Genomic DNA, 15,555 nt, shown 5'->3' with positions numbered 1-15,555 from the left:
CAACAATTAATTAATTAATGCACATCAAACATCTCTGGGTGTGAAAATTCCAATCTTATCACATTGAAAACTCTCGCCAACTTATTCAGCTCGGTTCGATTCCTTATATCCTCCTCTAGCAGTCTTATAACTTTCAGCATTTTTGTTAACCGACCAGAATAGTTATGTTGTTTCATCTTGTTCACATAATAGTCATGCAGGTGATCTGCCTGAGTTTGCATTAGTTTCTCACACGCTTCCAGAACTTTTCCTTGACATCTTTTGCCAGCTTGGCTGAGGGATACTTGTAGAAGCATGAAATTGACTTCAATATTTGTCAAGGACAAGTCGATTAGATCCTGAACACATTGCCTGCAGTTTTGCTCTTCTTGGGGTGGGATGTAGCTGGAATTTATAGATTTCTGAGAAAATTCCGGCTTCCATTTATTTTTTAAATAAGTTTATTTCATTTTTTTGGGTCCTTTTTATTGCAGAGTCAACTCAATTATGTTGGGAGCTCCAAATTGGAATGAAGCCGGTAATGGGACCAGGGTAAGGCTTCCGTTCGGTCGGGGGAATTTAGCCGACCTACCGACCGCCGACCCAGCGAACCGACAGACCAGCCGAGCTGACCGATCGGTCGACGCGCGGGCCAGGTCGGTCAACTGGGTCGGTTGGCGGTTGACGATTTTGGACCGACGAAAGTAAAAGCCTCTGACCAGGATCCGGATAAGGAGTCCAGAGACAGCAAAATAATTTTGTTCGGACAACGGACGGCCTGACCGGGGAACAACGGACTGTCCGTACATCTCTAGATGGGACCATGTTCGTCTTGTTGGGACTTTGGGACCCATGATCACACCATGACCAACTATCCCAATTTACGACCTCTCATATGGGATAGACCCTATAACTTACAACATCAACTGCTCCATGGAATAATCAGTGCACCAACTCAAGTCAATCTCAAAATTCCCAAATTCCAAACATGTATCGTTTCCCAACATATGAACGTCTTCAGGGAAAATCTGTTTCCTTTGATAGTCGGCAGTTTCAGATAGCTTTTCTAGACGAATCCAACCGAACCAGGCGGTTTTTATTATCTCTAGCTGAAAGTTATTCTGATATTCAAGTTCATTCGAAACTCTAGTACCTTTATATAATCTTCCAGTTCTTGAAACTCTGAAAAATTCGAAAACCATTCAACAGCTCTTAAAAACGACTGCTCCAGGATATACATCAATTCCTCTTTTCCCAGTCTTCTCAATTGCATGATTTTTTGATCCGGATGTTTTGTCCTCAACTCGTCTAAACTAAATGCCAGTTTTTCTAGACTATTCTGATATTGATAAGGTCTGCAGTTGATGGAGGGTGGCTGAAAAATAGTGAGTAAGAAGTTTCTAGCTCTATTTGAACCTGATGAAAAATCCAATTAGTCTTATTCACGAGGTAAGTCACATCTATAACGGTGTTTCTGAATGTAGCTTTATCGGGTTCACAGCACAAAATGAAGCTTGGTCGGCCCAGGAAATTTGATAAACTTTGCGGGGACGATGCTATGAAATTTTGGCGTTTTGAAAAATTGCTCGAGCAGGAGATCAAGTCGCGATTGTTTTGGAATTCTGTAAAAGTCAATTTTGAAGCTTTTATGGGTTTTGAGCACTCCGACCCCTAAGATAATCTACCCTTGAGGTACCGTATCCGTAAGATACTGTACCCTTGAGTTATCTTAATCCCTCTTCTACATACGAGTGACTGACAGTGACAAAAATTTAAAACTCACTTTTCACGTCCATACCAGCTTCATAGCATTTTTTCAGCCTACATCTTTTACATTGAAATCTGCAACAGGGTGAGATTGTAAGGCTATTGTCTTTACGTGTCCCTCGTTTTTGAGGGTTCCATATTTTTCCCAGGCTATCCTAGACTGGTTGAAACCTTTCAAACTTCTTGGGACCCACAAGACTAAGTCAGAGCAACAATTTCAATCATGACTGTAACTCAAAAGTTTTTTAATAGAAGCAATTATTTCTAAAACTCACTTCCCACCGCCAAAAATTTCACAATTTCCAATAGGACATTCAATTTTCCTTTTTTCCGAACCAGCGGCCCTTCTGAAAAATGCAGCGCATGAGCGACAACTCATGACCCCGAAATGCCTTCCAGTGGTTTGCAATCCACAAATTTTGCATGGTCCGGATAGGAATACTGGGGCTGGCATTCTTCAAAATTTTTCTTAGAAAAGTCTTGGATTCAAAAAAGTAATGTATTATGGAAAAAAAACCGTGTTTTCAATGTATAAAGTGTTTGAACGCAGAGATCCTTTATTATGCAATTTCTTAAAGCGAAGTAAATTTTTCAGATCAATTTTAAACACACATTTTAAGGTGACAAGCTCAAAATCCACTATCACAAAACATGTCGGGATGTGAGAAATGTACAGAAATAATATTAAAGACTTTAGCCACTTCTTGTCGTTCCAACCTCTCGTACAAATTTTGTCGTATCAGATTATCAATTTTCATCATTTTGGCAAGACGTGTCGAGTAGTTGGAGATTCGTTCTTGTTCATAATAATGGTGAAGATTGTTCGAAATGCCTTCCATTAGTTTATCGGTGAATTTCAGCACTTCACCTTGGTGTTTCTTTCCAGCATAGTGGAGGCAGAGCTCAATGAGCATGTAGTTTAATTCAATGTACCGTGGGATTTAGGTCAATTAGGAGGTCGACAATTTTGTTGAAATATTCATCGTGGTGACAGTCGAGGTAGCTGGAAAATTTGGAAAGTTAGGAACTTGGGAGAATAGAAATCGATGAACCTAGAAACCTAGAAATTCAGAAATCAGAGAATCTCAGAATATCAGAATCCAGGAATCCGGGATTCTAGGAATCGAGGAATCTTTTTTCAGAATCTCAAAATTTCGGAATCTTAGAATCTCAGAATCGCAGATATTCAGAACATTAGGATCTTAGAAGCTTAGAATCTCAGAATCTCAGAATCACAGAGTTTTAGAATATGGGTATCTCAGAATCTCAGATTTTCAGATTTTCCAAACTTCAGAACTTCAGAATTTCAAGATATCAGAATCCCAGAATTTCAAGATATCAGAATCTCAGAATTTCAAGATATCAGAATCCTAGAATCTCAGAACCTCAGAACTTTATAATACCATCATCTCAAAATCTCAGCATTTCAGAATCTCAGAATTTTCCAAAATAAATATAAAAACTCACTAAACCAACTGGTCCTTGCTATAATTGGTACACCATGAAATGTCGACTTCAAATTCCTTCAAATCCAAAAACACATCCTCTCCGATCATGTAGGCACTCTGTCCAAAATTATTCTTCCGCCGCTCATCTGCAGTCCGAGCCAGCTTATCCAACCGGCCCCATAGGATCCAGGCAATTTTCAGAATTTGCATCTGAAAGTGATTTTTAGGGTTTTCTCGATACTAAAGGATGAATATTAAGAACGCCGCGTCGCTACTTGCTGATTCCCGTACTTGCTCTTTGAGCTAAACTATATTGGTTCCTGTGAGAGATGCCTAAAGGAGGCCAGACACCAAAAAAGTTTTCCTGATATTTTGCATAGAGAACCCCCATGAGGGGTTGAACTCATGACAGGCAGCTCAGGGGTACAGAGCCGCTACCGGCTGAGCTACGAGGGCGCGAAGGCGCCTGACGACCGATGGTCTACATAAGCGCGACGTGATTTCGTCCCCCGAACTGTCCCCCGAAATTTTTGCTGTCTCGCCTCCTTTAACTGATAAAATGTTTGTCATAAGATTTGCAACATTTTAACAGTTTACAGATTTTTATTATCTCTTGCAGTAACCAAGATAATCGAGCTCAAAGTAAAGCGTTTATAAATGTCTTGGTCATAAGACGTTGCTCAGCGGCGCGGCACCTTTCTTATGAGCTCAACTCCTCGAATTCTTGATTTAATCTTTCAAAGCTTTCAGTCAAGTGAAAAATGCAGAATGCGTGGGCAGGAGCAAATCTGAACCCGATGAAAAAAAACAAGAATTTCCCATGTAGCTCGAGAGTCTCACAAGAAACTTAATTTCTCAAAAAGCTAAAGTCATTTCAAGCAGACACACACAAGCAAGCCCACCAACCTTGATATTTAGAGGCAACTGCTGAAACTCCTCGAAATGAGTCAGCCACGCGGCAGTTGACAGAAAACCTTGCTCCCAAAAATGCATCGTCTCCTTTAGTCCCAAAACTTTCAGAACTTTCAAATTGGGCTTCGCTTTCTTGAGTTCCCTGAACTTCAGTGACATATTTTCCAGACTATCTCTTCCGAAATATCTTCTACTATCTCCATTTCTCAAAACATCCATAGCCTGGCTAACCAAAAAAGTCACATCGATCACTGTTTTCACACGACATGCTCTTTCTGGTTCACAGCTCAAAATGAAAGCAGGACGTCCTAGAAATGAAGCCAAGCTGACTGGTATTCCCTGAGACCTTCTTTCTCTGATAATTTTGGTTACCGGAGATCCAGAAGGTTCGGAATCCGTGGAAGAAGAAGTGGACGTCGAAATGAGGTCACGATCGTGTTGGAATTCTGAAATTCCATTTTTTGTTAAATTTTAAAGAGAAACACTTACTCCTAACATCCATCCCCACTTCCAAACACTTCCGTAGACGACACTTTTTGCAATAGAATTTTCCATTTTTGTGAATTTGACAGTTTCCGAGTGCACAAAATGTGTCGCTCTCAACATTGGCACGTCTGAAAAATGCTTCCATTGAATTTTTTTTCGAATTCTCACCTGAAAAACGCCGCACATGCTCTACAACTAATCACTCCAAAATGATTTCCATTTGCTAATTGCCCACAAACTTTGCAAATGCTCACACGACGGCCAATCTCCATTTTCAAAGCGGCAAACGGAAAATCGATGGAAAAATCATATGTTGAGGAGAAGAAAAAGAAGTGACGAATTGAAATAGTAAAAGGGAGAGAGACGCAGGTGGTTAGAGAGGAAAATGAGTATCAAAAGTACACCAGGGCGGAGGGGAGATCTGTTGATTTAGTGTGTTCAAGGGGAAATTGGAGGACAAACTAGGTGGTCGGCGGATTACGAAATAGTTTATGAGGTCGTAAGAAATAGGAGATTCTGGTTTGGAAGTTAGGGACGTTCTGGCTTGGAAAATTTACATTGGTTCAAATATCGCACCCCATATTTGTACTTTGAGCTCAATTATCTCTATTCCCATAAGAGCTATCAAATATGTGTCAACAAAAAATGTTTTGTTACAAAATTTTAAACATTTTACCAGTTGACATATTTCAGATATCTCATATAGGAACCAAGATAATCGAGCTTAAAGTAGAGCATTTATGCACGCCTCGGCCGTCAATCGTTGTTTTGCTGCGCAGCACCTGCCATTATACTTTCACTTTGAGTTTAATTATCTTGGTTCATGTAAAAGATATCAAAAATGTGTTAACAGATAAAAGAATTTCTATAAAATTTTCAATATTTTATTAGTTTGCGAAGTTTAGATATCTATGGCAGAAAGGAAAATAATCGAGTTTAAAAGTAGAGCCTTTATGAACGCATCGGTCAAGCGTTGTAACTGACATTATACTCGCTCTTTGAGTCTAATTATCTTGGTTCCTGTGAGTAATATCAAAAATTTTTAAACTAATAAAATGTTTTTCATAAAATCCTAAACATTTTATTAGTTTACATATATTTTCGATATGCGTAGCTCGGCGGGGGGAGCGGGGAGAGTCATTTAAGCTCAATTCCTCAAAATCTTCATTTTAACACAATAATTTAACTAATACTTTCTCATGTCCCTCCTCCAGCGTTCATTGAAGTGAAAAATGCATATTGTGTGGGTCTGAGGAAATCTGAATTATAAAATTTCAGAAATCAAAAATTCAGTGTATTGGACAGGTGGATCTTTATTGCATTACACATGTACATGAGATTCAAATCAGATTCTCTAAAACAAAATAAATATCATCTTCAATGCCTTTTGGTCAAAACCGCATCAAACTCTCTTGGTGTCACTCTCAAAGCTTGGGTCTTATCAATAGAAGGAGGTCCAGTACTGGATGGCGAGATCTGAAACAATTTTTTTGATAGTTCAATTTTCTTCATTATCGAATTACCTCGTATCTGTGGAAAAAGTTGGCGAGCATCAAAAAGAGCTCCATCCTGGCGAGCCCTTCCCCTAGACATTGTCGCTTGCCAACCGAGAATGGGCAAAGCTCCTCGACCTTTTTCAGTTTCCCATGCTCATCGATAAATCTGTCTGGATTGAATTTATATGGATCCGGGAAGATTGTCTCGTCTAGCATCACTGTACTAATCTGAGCAATGACTCCTGTTCCCTTTTCAATTGGGTACCCTGCTATCACAGTATCCCTTGTAGTCTCATGGAACAAATTGATTGGAACAATATTTGCACATCGCTGGCACTCGTTGATCACCGCTTGCATGTATGGAAGGTCATTCTTATCACTTGTACTGATAAGTCTATCACTTCCAATTACTCTGTCCAACTCTTCATGCATCTTTTCTTGTACCCCAGGAGTGTTCATCACATAGGCCATGGACCATCCCAGGGTTAGAGTAGTGGTTCCTAATCCGGCCAACCATAAATCCATACACATATTGGATAGTTGTTGGGTACTGAATGTTTCCTTATCTCCATCCGCTTCTCGTTTCCTTTGCTCTTTGAGATAAGATTCTGCGTAGGATTCGTTCTCCTCGGAGTCAAAATCAATTTTTAAGCGGTGCTCTTCGATTTGGCGGTTGAAAAACCCATAGAACGATGTTTTATACTCTTCAATTCTGGAATTGAAAGCTAGTTGCCATTTTCTTATCTTAACTTACAAATCGGCAACAGTTGGTTTCGGCATAAACCGACTCAAAAACGGAACCACACACTCCACAATGATCTTCCAGCTTGTGAACGCCTTCTGCTGATATTCCAACAAATCCATCAGTTTCTGAAACTCCTTCTCCTTCTCATCATCAAATCGATTGCCGAAAATGAGTTGGTTGATAACATTAGCCACTGCTTTATTGAATACTTTTGGCACATTTTGCTCCTCTCCAACGTTTTCGTCAAACTTCCGAATGATTTCTTGAACTTCGATAAGGATTTTTTGTTGCATTAGGTCTTTTCCAAAGCCTAGATCTCGGAAATTCGAAAGGGTGAATCTCCGGTGAGTGCTCCAGAACTCTCCATTTGTGTCGACGACTCCGTATTGTCCGTCGCGGAAACTTGCAATGACTTCGTTGAATTTCTTGTTCACATAAGTGTCACCGTCTCGGATGAAGGTCTCTTTCATTCGTTCATAGGATCCAATGATGATATAGGGTTCGGATTCTGAAAAATGTTGTCTAAAAAACGGTTCTTTGCGTATTAGAGGTTATTCGAAATTAATTGTTTTTAAATTGACTTCAATTTTGGCTAAAAAGGACCCTCACATCAGCCTATAAAGGCTCTCCGATGATAAAAAGGTATGTGGATCAAAATAGAGGTCCACTGACTAATAGCGGATCTTTTTTTTCAGGGTCTTCATATTTTTGCTCAGTATCCGAGGCTTCTTAGAGTACATTGGTTCAAACGCCACATAGGGTCTTGGAGGTTACTTGAAAAATGACGCCTAATTCGAAGTTCTAAAGTTGCATTCCGAATCAACAAGCCTCAAAAACTTGGAGTACCCTCGGATGCTGGGCGTTATATTTTTTGAAGAACTATTTTATATCCCAATGTCATTTTCTTGGGAAAAACTGTCAAAAATTAACAACCTAGCCAGAAAGTGTAAACATCTCCATATTTCTTGGTCCATCTTCTGAAGCACTCATATCCTGACAAAGGAAAAACCATGGATAGCCAATTGCCGAATTTCGGAAGTGGCGTGGGCCCGGGTGGCAAATTCCTTCTCTTCCAGTACAACAAATGAAATAGGTAAATTAAGAGAAGAGTGGAAAGTAGGACAAGGATGAATATCATTTTTCCTTATTTAGAATTGTCAAGAAAAACTGAAGTCTGGTTGAGAAATTGTGGAGTATTTATATTCCTTGGACATTGCATCAGGTGGAGTTGAGAAAGAGAGTGGAGAAATAGGCGAGTGAAGGGAAGACAAAATACGAAAATGAATTGTGAAAGAAGCGAGAGAGGAGAGGCGCAGACGAGATTCGTATTTTGCTGTGTTTTTGGGATTCAGCTTCTGATCTTATGATTTCATGGGCGAGAGATAGGGATGAGTGGAATTGAATATTTCGTGAATTTGTGATCTGAAATTTTCAAAAATTGGAATCTCGAAATCTCAGACATTTCAAATCAGAATTTCGGTTTTCTGAATGTTGATTCCATTCTGTGTACCCCTGGTGAGATAGATTTTTCAAAAAACATTTTTTCAGATTCAGAAATTTAGCATTTCTCAAAAAAACCTGTGGTCTTGGACACTGCTTCTGGACCCTTGACCAACAAACATTTTGCTTTTAAAAACTATGTTTTATATCTTTGTTTTCTGATAGCAATCACTTTATATCTTTTTTCTGGTATCAATCAATTTTTCCTATTCTCCTCTCCCCACTAATTCGAAAAATGTTCCATTGAACCTTCTTTTCTCCCCACACGAGTCTCTCATCTGTTTGTCCTCCACTTCCTTTCACCGTCTGCGTCTCTCCATTCTATATTGTGTTTTCTTTCCTTCTTGCTACTCTCTCTTTTCAATTTTGCCTCTCTTTCCCATATTATCGCTTTCCATCTTTCTCGTGTCATCGTTTTCAGGATTTAAATTTTATTTTTTAAAGATTTTCCAAAAAAAAATTTTTTTGGTCTTAAAGTATGCCACCTGCTTTATGTATAACTGGCCCATGTGAAGTGTGCGGTCAGACTGCACACGGAAGACATTTCGGAGCGATTAGCTGTCGCGCCTGTGCCGCGTTTTTCAGGTTAGTACGTTTTAGAAAAAACTAATCATCAAAAAAAAAAAGATTTAGATTGGTAAATTTTTGGAGAAGATTCTGAATAATAACATTTAAAACTATAATCAGAAAAATCGCTCGAAAATATTTATTTGAAATTTTAGACGTGCCGGAAAACGAAGTTCCAAATCTCAGGATATAGTTTGCTCGAAAGGAAATTGCACAACTGCTGAGGATGGAACGTAAGTGGCTATATTTGAATTTTAAAATTGAGTTAAAATTTCAGATTTTACTGCAAAGCTTGTCGGCTTAAAAAATGTCATGAAGTTGGAATGGATTCTAGCAGTGAGTTTTTTTTCAATTTAAATTTTTTTCCACAAATAGTTCTAAACCTTTTTGAGAGAATGAAATCCTCCGTTTCCAGAATTCCAAAATGATCGAGATCTCATATCCAACTGCTCCCAAATTTCCATACCGTCCAAACTGTCATCTCCTCAAAGCCTCGCGAATTTCCTAGGACGCCCTGAGATGATTTTGCCTTGCGAACCGGAAAACGCTTCAACCTCAAAAGTTATCATCGACTTGAGTTTTCTTATCAATAAGGCGGTCGATGTGTTTAATGTAAGAATACAAGTTATTCCCAAACGGAACTGATAATATAATTTCAGGATTCTGTATATCTCCCATCGCCATGTAACTTTGGGAACAGTCTAGAAAAGATGGTGTGTGCACTTGAAGACTTGAATGCAATGCGATTCGACACCAAAGTAGAGTTTCAGACGAAAATTGGGCAACACGAGCTGTTCAGTTTTTGGGAAGGATCATTCATTAAAACTGTGAAATGGTTCTCAAAGTTTCCAGAGTTTATGGAACTGCCAATGCATGTTAAAGTGAGTTATAAAACACATTAAGTGCCTTTCCAAAGAAGAGGTACCCTGGGGGATATCGTACCGGTTCATGGCGGTTCCGTACTCTGGAGGTACCATACCCTGGAGGTACTTTAACCTGGAGGAACCGAATCAATATGGTATCAGTATCCTTGACGTACCATACATTCGAGATACCGTATCCTCGAGATAACGTACCATTGAGATGATGTACCCTGGAGGTACTCTACCCTTGAGGAATTGAAACCTAAAGGTACCGAATTGAAACCTAAAGGTACTTAGATACTGTACCCTGGAGCTACCTTGGAGCTACCGTACCCTGCGTATATTTTTCGGTCCGGTACTTTACTCAAAATTGACTTCAACATTTGCTATTTTTCCACTAAAATGGTTATTTTCCATTAAAAAAAGATCAAAATGGTTTTTTTAATTACCAAAATGGTTTTTTTTAGTTAGAGATTGTGAAATCTTCTTGGCTCATTTGGATTCGTTTGGACCAACAAGCACATACTGCAAACCTTCGAAGAAAACAATTCCTGGGAGATGATTTGTCTATGAGTGGAGAAGGAAGATGTATGAATTTGAAGAGTGTGGAAATTGATTTAGGTTTCATCACAAAATACTCAAATGATCAAATACAAGCGTATGTTTCTTGATAATTTTTTTTGGCAGCAATTTTTGAGAATTTCCAGATTCCTGAACCCGGATAAATTCAAACTATGGAAGCTGTCCATCGATGAACTATTGAAACTGAATCCCACGAACGTTGAGCTCAATTTCATGCTCATCCAGTTGTGTCTCCAACATGCGGAGAGAAAATTTCCCGGAGAGATCCGAGCGGCGATTGGGAAGCTTCTGGAAATCCAAGCTAACAATTTGCACGACCACTATGTGAAAACTATGAAGACACCGAACTACTCAGGAAGACTCACAAAAATGATGAAAATTTTACAAATTATTGAGGAAGACATTCGAAATCGAAGAGAAGTAGCTCAGCTTGTCAAATTTTTTGATGTTTTTTTCATCGATTTTTCACATCCTGAAATGTTTGAAATTTTCTAGACTTATTTCTGGAACATAATAATCTTGATCTCATGTAATTATCTCATAATGTATCTCATCGAAAATAATAAACTGGTTCGTACATTTCCTATAGAAAGCGGTCAACTTGGAGTCAAAAAACAGAATTCCAGAAATTCAAAAATTCGAAAAAAATTCAGATTTTTGAACAATTCAAACAATTTAATGATTCCAATATTTTCAAAGATTTGTACAAAAAATGTAGGATTTCAATATTCAGTAAGATAAACATTTCACAGAATATTGGCACAACCTGATAACTTTTTGACCGATACTGAAGCTCAAGGACTGCCTTACTTGAAAAGCGTTATTGGTTTTCGTGTTCTTTTTTATCTTTTTCTCTGACTCAGCAACTTTCGTATTATGTAAAATTTCACAACGTTCTCTAACTATCCACTTTAGCTTCATTTCTACCATTCAAAATGCCTCCCGCCCTTCATATCTCCGGACTATGTCAAATTTGCGACCAACCAGCTTTTGGCCATCATTTTGGAGTGTTGAGCTGTCGCGCCTGTGCCGCGTTTTTTAGAAGAGCAGTCAGCTGGACCAGGAAGCCATCTTGTTTAGAGAAAAAGTGTCCAGTTTTTGGGTGAGACTAACTTGAAAAATTGTTATATGATTTTTTTTCAGAAAGAATATGTGCAAAATATGTCGACTCAAAAAATGCCTGACAGTTGGAATGGACGTCACAAGTGAAATGTTAAATTCTGGAACTATATAACCATGAGTTTTCAGAATTCCAAAAGAATCGAGATCCTATATCCAACTCATATTGCGAACGGAGCAAGATTGCAACACCACAAAGTCTTGCCAACTTTTTGGGACGCCCAGAATCAATTCTGTGTTTTGAGCCGGACCGAGCATCAAGCACCAAAACAGTTATAGATGTCAGCTATCTTCTAGAAAAAGCGACACACATTTTTCAACAGGATCCTTCTTATCTAGGACCGTATGAAATGAAATCTAGCCTGGAAAGGGTCACGTATGCAATGGATGCTATGAAATCCAAGAAAATGAACCACCCGCTTTCATTAAGCGAAGTTATTGGTAAAACTGAAACTTTCCTTTTCTATGAGTACACGTTCCTTGAAGCTGCTCACTGGCTCGCCGAGTTTCCGGAACTCCAACAGCTTAATGTGGAGGTAAAGGTGAAATCTGGAATCTTGGCTGAGGAAAACAAACTTCAATTCTAGATGGACATTCTAAAATCCGCATGGACCATATGGATGAGATTAGATGCGTTGGCGGAGACGGCTGAGTATAATCGGCTAAATGGGAGATTGGACAATGGGATCCAAATTTGTACAAGGGGGGCAAAACTGAAAATAGAGGAGATCAAAATGGATTTGAGATGGTGCACGAATTATTCGGCAGAACAGATTGAGAGGTGTGTCTCCGATAGCCTTGTTACACTCAACTGACCTTTTTAAATTCCGACGACCTTCCCTCCTTTAGAACCTTACTTTTAGAAAATAGTCAGTTCTTCTAAAACTATAAATTGAAAACTTCAGTTTTATGAACCGCGAATTCGGTCTGAAATGGAATCGAATCATAGATGAGGTCATGATATGTAACCCAACCAGTTTTGAACTCAACTACATGCTTCTCCAACTCTGTCTTCATAACGCCGGCAAAAAACACCAAGGGAACGTTCTAGAAGCCACCGAAAGTCTACTAGGAATTCTAGCTGACAACTTGCACGCCTACTATTCGAACAAGATAAGAAAGACAAATTATTCTGGACGAATTGCACAAATGATGAAGATCAACAGGATGATTGAAGTGGAATTGAGAGATCGTATAGAGAAGAATTCCCTGGCTAATGTTTTTGATTTGTATAAAGTCGAGTATTCTCATCCGGAGATGTTTGATTTGGTGTAAATGTATCTCCCTCTCTCTCTCTCACTCACCTTGTCATATGTTTGCCTTTATGTACTTTTTCTTTGTCTACCTGCGACTCATTCATTTCTCCTCTCTATTACTTTAGCGTCTGGGGTTTCCCGCAAAACTTTATCCCTCTTTTTCGTAGGAAAATTTTTTCGTGTATTTTCTATATTTTTTACTACAAAAATTCTTAAATGCCCCCCGCCCTCCATATCTCCGGATTATGTGAAGTTTGCGATCAACCAGCATTCGGAAAACACTTTGGAGTTTTGAGCTGTCGCGCCTGTGCCGCATTTTTCCGGCGGTCGGGAAACTGGTTGAAACAGAAAAAATGTGACAAGGAGAACTGCAAAATATTTGAAGAATCGTGAGTTTCCTTCCCATTTTAATTTTTTTTTTCAACTTTTGGAATTTTTAGGTATAAATGCAAAATTTGTGAAATTTTACATAATACGAAAGTAGTCAGAGAAAAAGATAAAAAAGAACACGAAAACCAATAACGCTTTTCAAGTAAGACAGTCCTTGAGCTTCAGTATCGGTCAAAAAGTTATCAGGTTGTGCCAATATTCTGTGAAAATGTTTATCTTACTGAATATTGAAATCCTACATTTTTTGTACAAATCTTTGAAAGTATTGGAATCATTAAATTGTTTGAATTGTTCAAAAATCTGAATTTTTTTCGAATTTTTTAATTTCTGGAATTCTGTTTAGCGGACTCCAAGTTGACCGCTTTCTATAGGAAATGTACGAACCAGTTTATTATTTTCGATGAGATACATTATGAGATAATTACATGAGATCAAGATTATTATGTTCCAGAAATAAGTCTAGAAAATTTCAAACATTTCAGGATGTGAAAAATCGATGAAAAAAACATCAAAAAATTTGACAAGCTGAGCTACTTCTCTTCGATTTCGAATGTCTTCCTCAATAATTTGTAAAATTTTCATCATTTTTGTGAGTCTTCCTGAGTAGTTCGGTGTCTTCATAGTTTTCACATAGTGGTCGTGCAAATTGTTAGCTTGGATTTCCAGAAGCTTCCCAATCGCCGCTCGGATCTCTCCGGGAAATTTTCTCTCCGCATGTTGGAGACACAACTGGATGAGCATGAAATTGAGCTCAACGTTCGTGGGATTCAGTTTCAATAGTTCATCGATGGACAGCTTCCATAGTTTGAATTTATCCGGGTTCAGGAATCTGGAAATTCTCAAAAATTGCTGCCAAAAAAAATTATCAAGAAACATACGCTTGTATTTGATCATTTGAGTATTTTGTGATGAAACCTAAATCAATTTCCACACTCTTCAAATTCATACATCTTCCTTCTCCACTCATAGACAAATCATCTCCCAGGAATTGTTTTCTTCGAAGGTTGCAGTATGTGCTTGTTGGTCCAAACGAATCCAAATGAGCCAAGAAGATTTCACAATCTCTAACTAAAAAAAACCATTTTGGTAATTAAAAAAACCATTTTGATCTTTTTTTAATGGAAAATAACCATTTTAGTGGAAAAATAGCAAATGTTGAAGTCAATTTTGAGTAAAGTACCGGACCGAAAAATATACGCAGGGTACGGTAGCTCCAAGGTAGCTCCAGGGTACAGTATCTAAGTACCTTTAGGTTTCAATTCGGTACCTTTAGGTTTCAATTCCTCAAGGGTAGAGTACCTCCAGGGTACATCATCTCAATGGTACGTTATCTCGAGGATACGGTATCTCGAATGTATGGTACGTCAAGGATACTGATACCATATTGATTCGGTTCCTCCAGGTTAAAGTACCTCCAGGGTATGGTACCTCCAGAGTACGGAACCGCCATGAACCGGTACGATATCCCCCAGGGTACCTCTTCTTTGGAAAGGCACTTAATGTGTTTTATAACTCACTTTAACATGCATTGGCAGTTCCATAAACTCTGGAAACTTTGAGAACCATTTCACAGTTTTAATGAATGATCCTTCCCAAAAACTGAACAGCTCGTGTTGCCCAATTTTCGTCTGAAACTCTACTTTGGTGTCGAATCGCATTGCATTCAAGTCTTCAAGTGCCCACACCATCTTTTCTAGACTGTTCCCAAAGTTACATGGCGATGGGAGATATACAGAATCCTGAAATTATATTATCAGTTCCGTTTGGGAATAACTTGTATTCTTACATTAAACACATCGACCGCCTTATTGATAAGAAAACTCAAGTCGATGATAACTTTTGAGGTTGAAGCGTTTTCCGGTTCGCAAGGCAAAATCATCTCAGGGCGTCCTAGGAAATTCGCGAGGCTTTGAGGAGATGACAGTTTGGACGGTATGGAAATTTGGGAGCAGTTGCATATGAGATCTCGATCATTTTGGAATTCTGGAAACGGAGGATTTCATTCTCTCAAAAAGGTTTAGAACTATTTGTGGAAAAAAATTTAAATTGAAAAAAACTCACTGCTAGAATCCATTCCAACTTCATGACATTTTTTAAGCCGACAAGCTTTGCAGTAAAATCTGAAATTTTAACTCAATTTTAAAATTCAAATATAGCCACTTACGTTCCATCCTCAGCAGTTGTGCAATTTCCTTTCGAGCAAACTATATCCTGAGATTTGGAACTTCGTTTTCCGGCACGTCTAAAATTTCAAATAAATATTTTCGTAGCGATTTTTCTGATTATAGTTTTAAATGTTATTATTCAGAATCTTCTCCAAAAATTTACCAATCTAAATCTTTTTTTTTTTGATGATTAGTTTTTTCTAAAACGTACTAACCTGAAAAACGCGGCACAGGCGCGACAGCTAATCGCTCCGAAATGTCTTCCGTGTGCAGTCTGACC

The 15,555-nt window shown here is 38.5% G+C and overlaps 6 protein-coding genes across 6 annotated transcripts in view; 3 read left to right on the top strand and 3 right to left on the bottom strand.

Annotated features, from left to right (window-relative positions):
• Positions 1–14: 14 nt before the first annotated feature.
• Positions 15–4,864, bottom strand: CBG01241 (the record flags this gene model as incomplete). Its single annotated transcript, XM_002635960.1, has 10 exons — positions 15–384; positions 898–1,088; positions 1,133–1,354; positions 1,426–1,601; positions 1,763–1,821; positions 2,022–2,201; positions 3,223–3,404; positions 4,083–4,552; positions 4,596–4,720; positions 4,761–4,864. The coding sequence occupies 10 exons, from the start codon at positions 4,862–4,864 to the stop codon at positions 15–17; spliced, it is 2,079 nt and encodes a 692-aa protein (XP_002636006.1).
• Positions 4,865–5,969: 1,105 nt separating this feature from the next.
• On the bottom strand, positions 5,970–7,971 carry CBG01242 (the record flags this gene model as incomplete). Its single annotated transcript, XM_002635961.1, has 4 exons — positions 5,970–6,068; positions 6,116–6,800; positions 6,843–7,341; positions 7,767–7,971. The coding sequence occupies 4 exons, from the start codon at positions 7,969–7,971 to the stop codon at positions 5,970–5,972; spliced, it is 1,488 nt and encodes a 495-aa protein (XP_002636007.1).
• An 840-nt stretch (positions 7,972–8,811) lies between these two features.
• Positions 8,812–10,840, top strand: CBG01243 (the record flags this gene model as incomplete). The annotated part of the gene is made up of 7 exons (XM_002635962.1): positions 8,812–8,918; positions 9,056–9,133; positions 9,178–9,236; positions 9,316–9,512; positions 9,560–9,781; positions 10,231–10,421; positions 10,471–10,840. The coding sequence occupies 7 exons, from the start codon at positions 8,812–8,814 to the stop codon at positions 10,838–10,840; spliced, it is 1,224 nt and encodes a 407-aa protein (XP_002636008.1).
• Positions 10,841–11,280: 440 nt separating this feature from the next.
• On the top strand, positions 11,281–12,739 carry CBG01244 (the record flags this gene model as incomplete). Its single annotated transcript, XM_045236947.1, has 5 exons — positions 11,281–11,447; positions 11,489–11,550; positions 11,594–12,000; positions 12,052–12,245; positions 12,370–12,739. The coding sequence occupies 5 exons, from the start codon at positions 11,281–11,283 to the stop codon at positions 12,737–12,739; spliced, it is 1,200 nt and encodes a 399-aa protein (XP_045091783.1).
• Positions 12,740–12,936: 197 nt separating this feature from the next.
• CBG26975 lies at positions 12,937–13,242 on the top strand (the record flags this gene model as incomplete). The annotated part of the gene is made up of 2 exons (XM_045236946.1): positions 12,937–13,109; positions 13,161–13,242. The coding sequence occupies 2 exons, from the start codon at positions 12,937–12,939 to the stop codon at positions 13,240–13,242; spliced, it is 255 nt and encodes an 84-aa protein (XP_045097994.1).
• A 327-nt stretch (positions 13,243–13,569) lies between these two features.
• The window catches only part of CBG01245, a gene marked incomplete at both ends in the record, with an annotated part of 2,988 nt that continues 1,002 nt past the window's right edge, over positions 13,570–15,555 (bottom strand). The window contains 7 exons of the mRNA XM_045236945.1: positions 13,570–13,939; positions 13,989–14,178; positions 14,624–14,849; positions 14,897–15,093; positions 15,172–15,230; positions 15,275–15,352; positions 15,491–15,549. Of these exons, the coding sequence (XP_045091784.1) occupies positions 13,570–13,939; positions 13,989–14,178; positions 14,624–14,849; positions 14,897–15,093; positions 15,172–15,230; positions 15,275–15,352; positions 15,491–15,549 (1,179 nt within the window). The remainder of the gene's footprint in view (positions 13,940–13,988; positions 14,179–14,623; positions 14,850–14,896; positions 15,094–15,171; positions 15,231–15,274; positions 15,353–15,490; positions 15,550–15,555) is intronic.

Source organism: Caenorhabditis briggsae (genome assembly GCF_000004555.2).
Source record: "Caenorhabditis briggsae complete genome, chrV, whole genome shotgun sequence".
NCBI lineage: Eukaryota > Metazoa > Nematoda > Chromadorea > Rhabditida > Rhabditidae > Caenorhabditis > Caenorhabditis briggsae.
The sequence above is the reverse complement of the archived record's forward strand: the minus strand, read 5'-3'. Positions and strand labels throughout refer to the sequence as shown.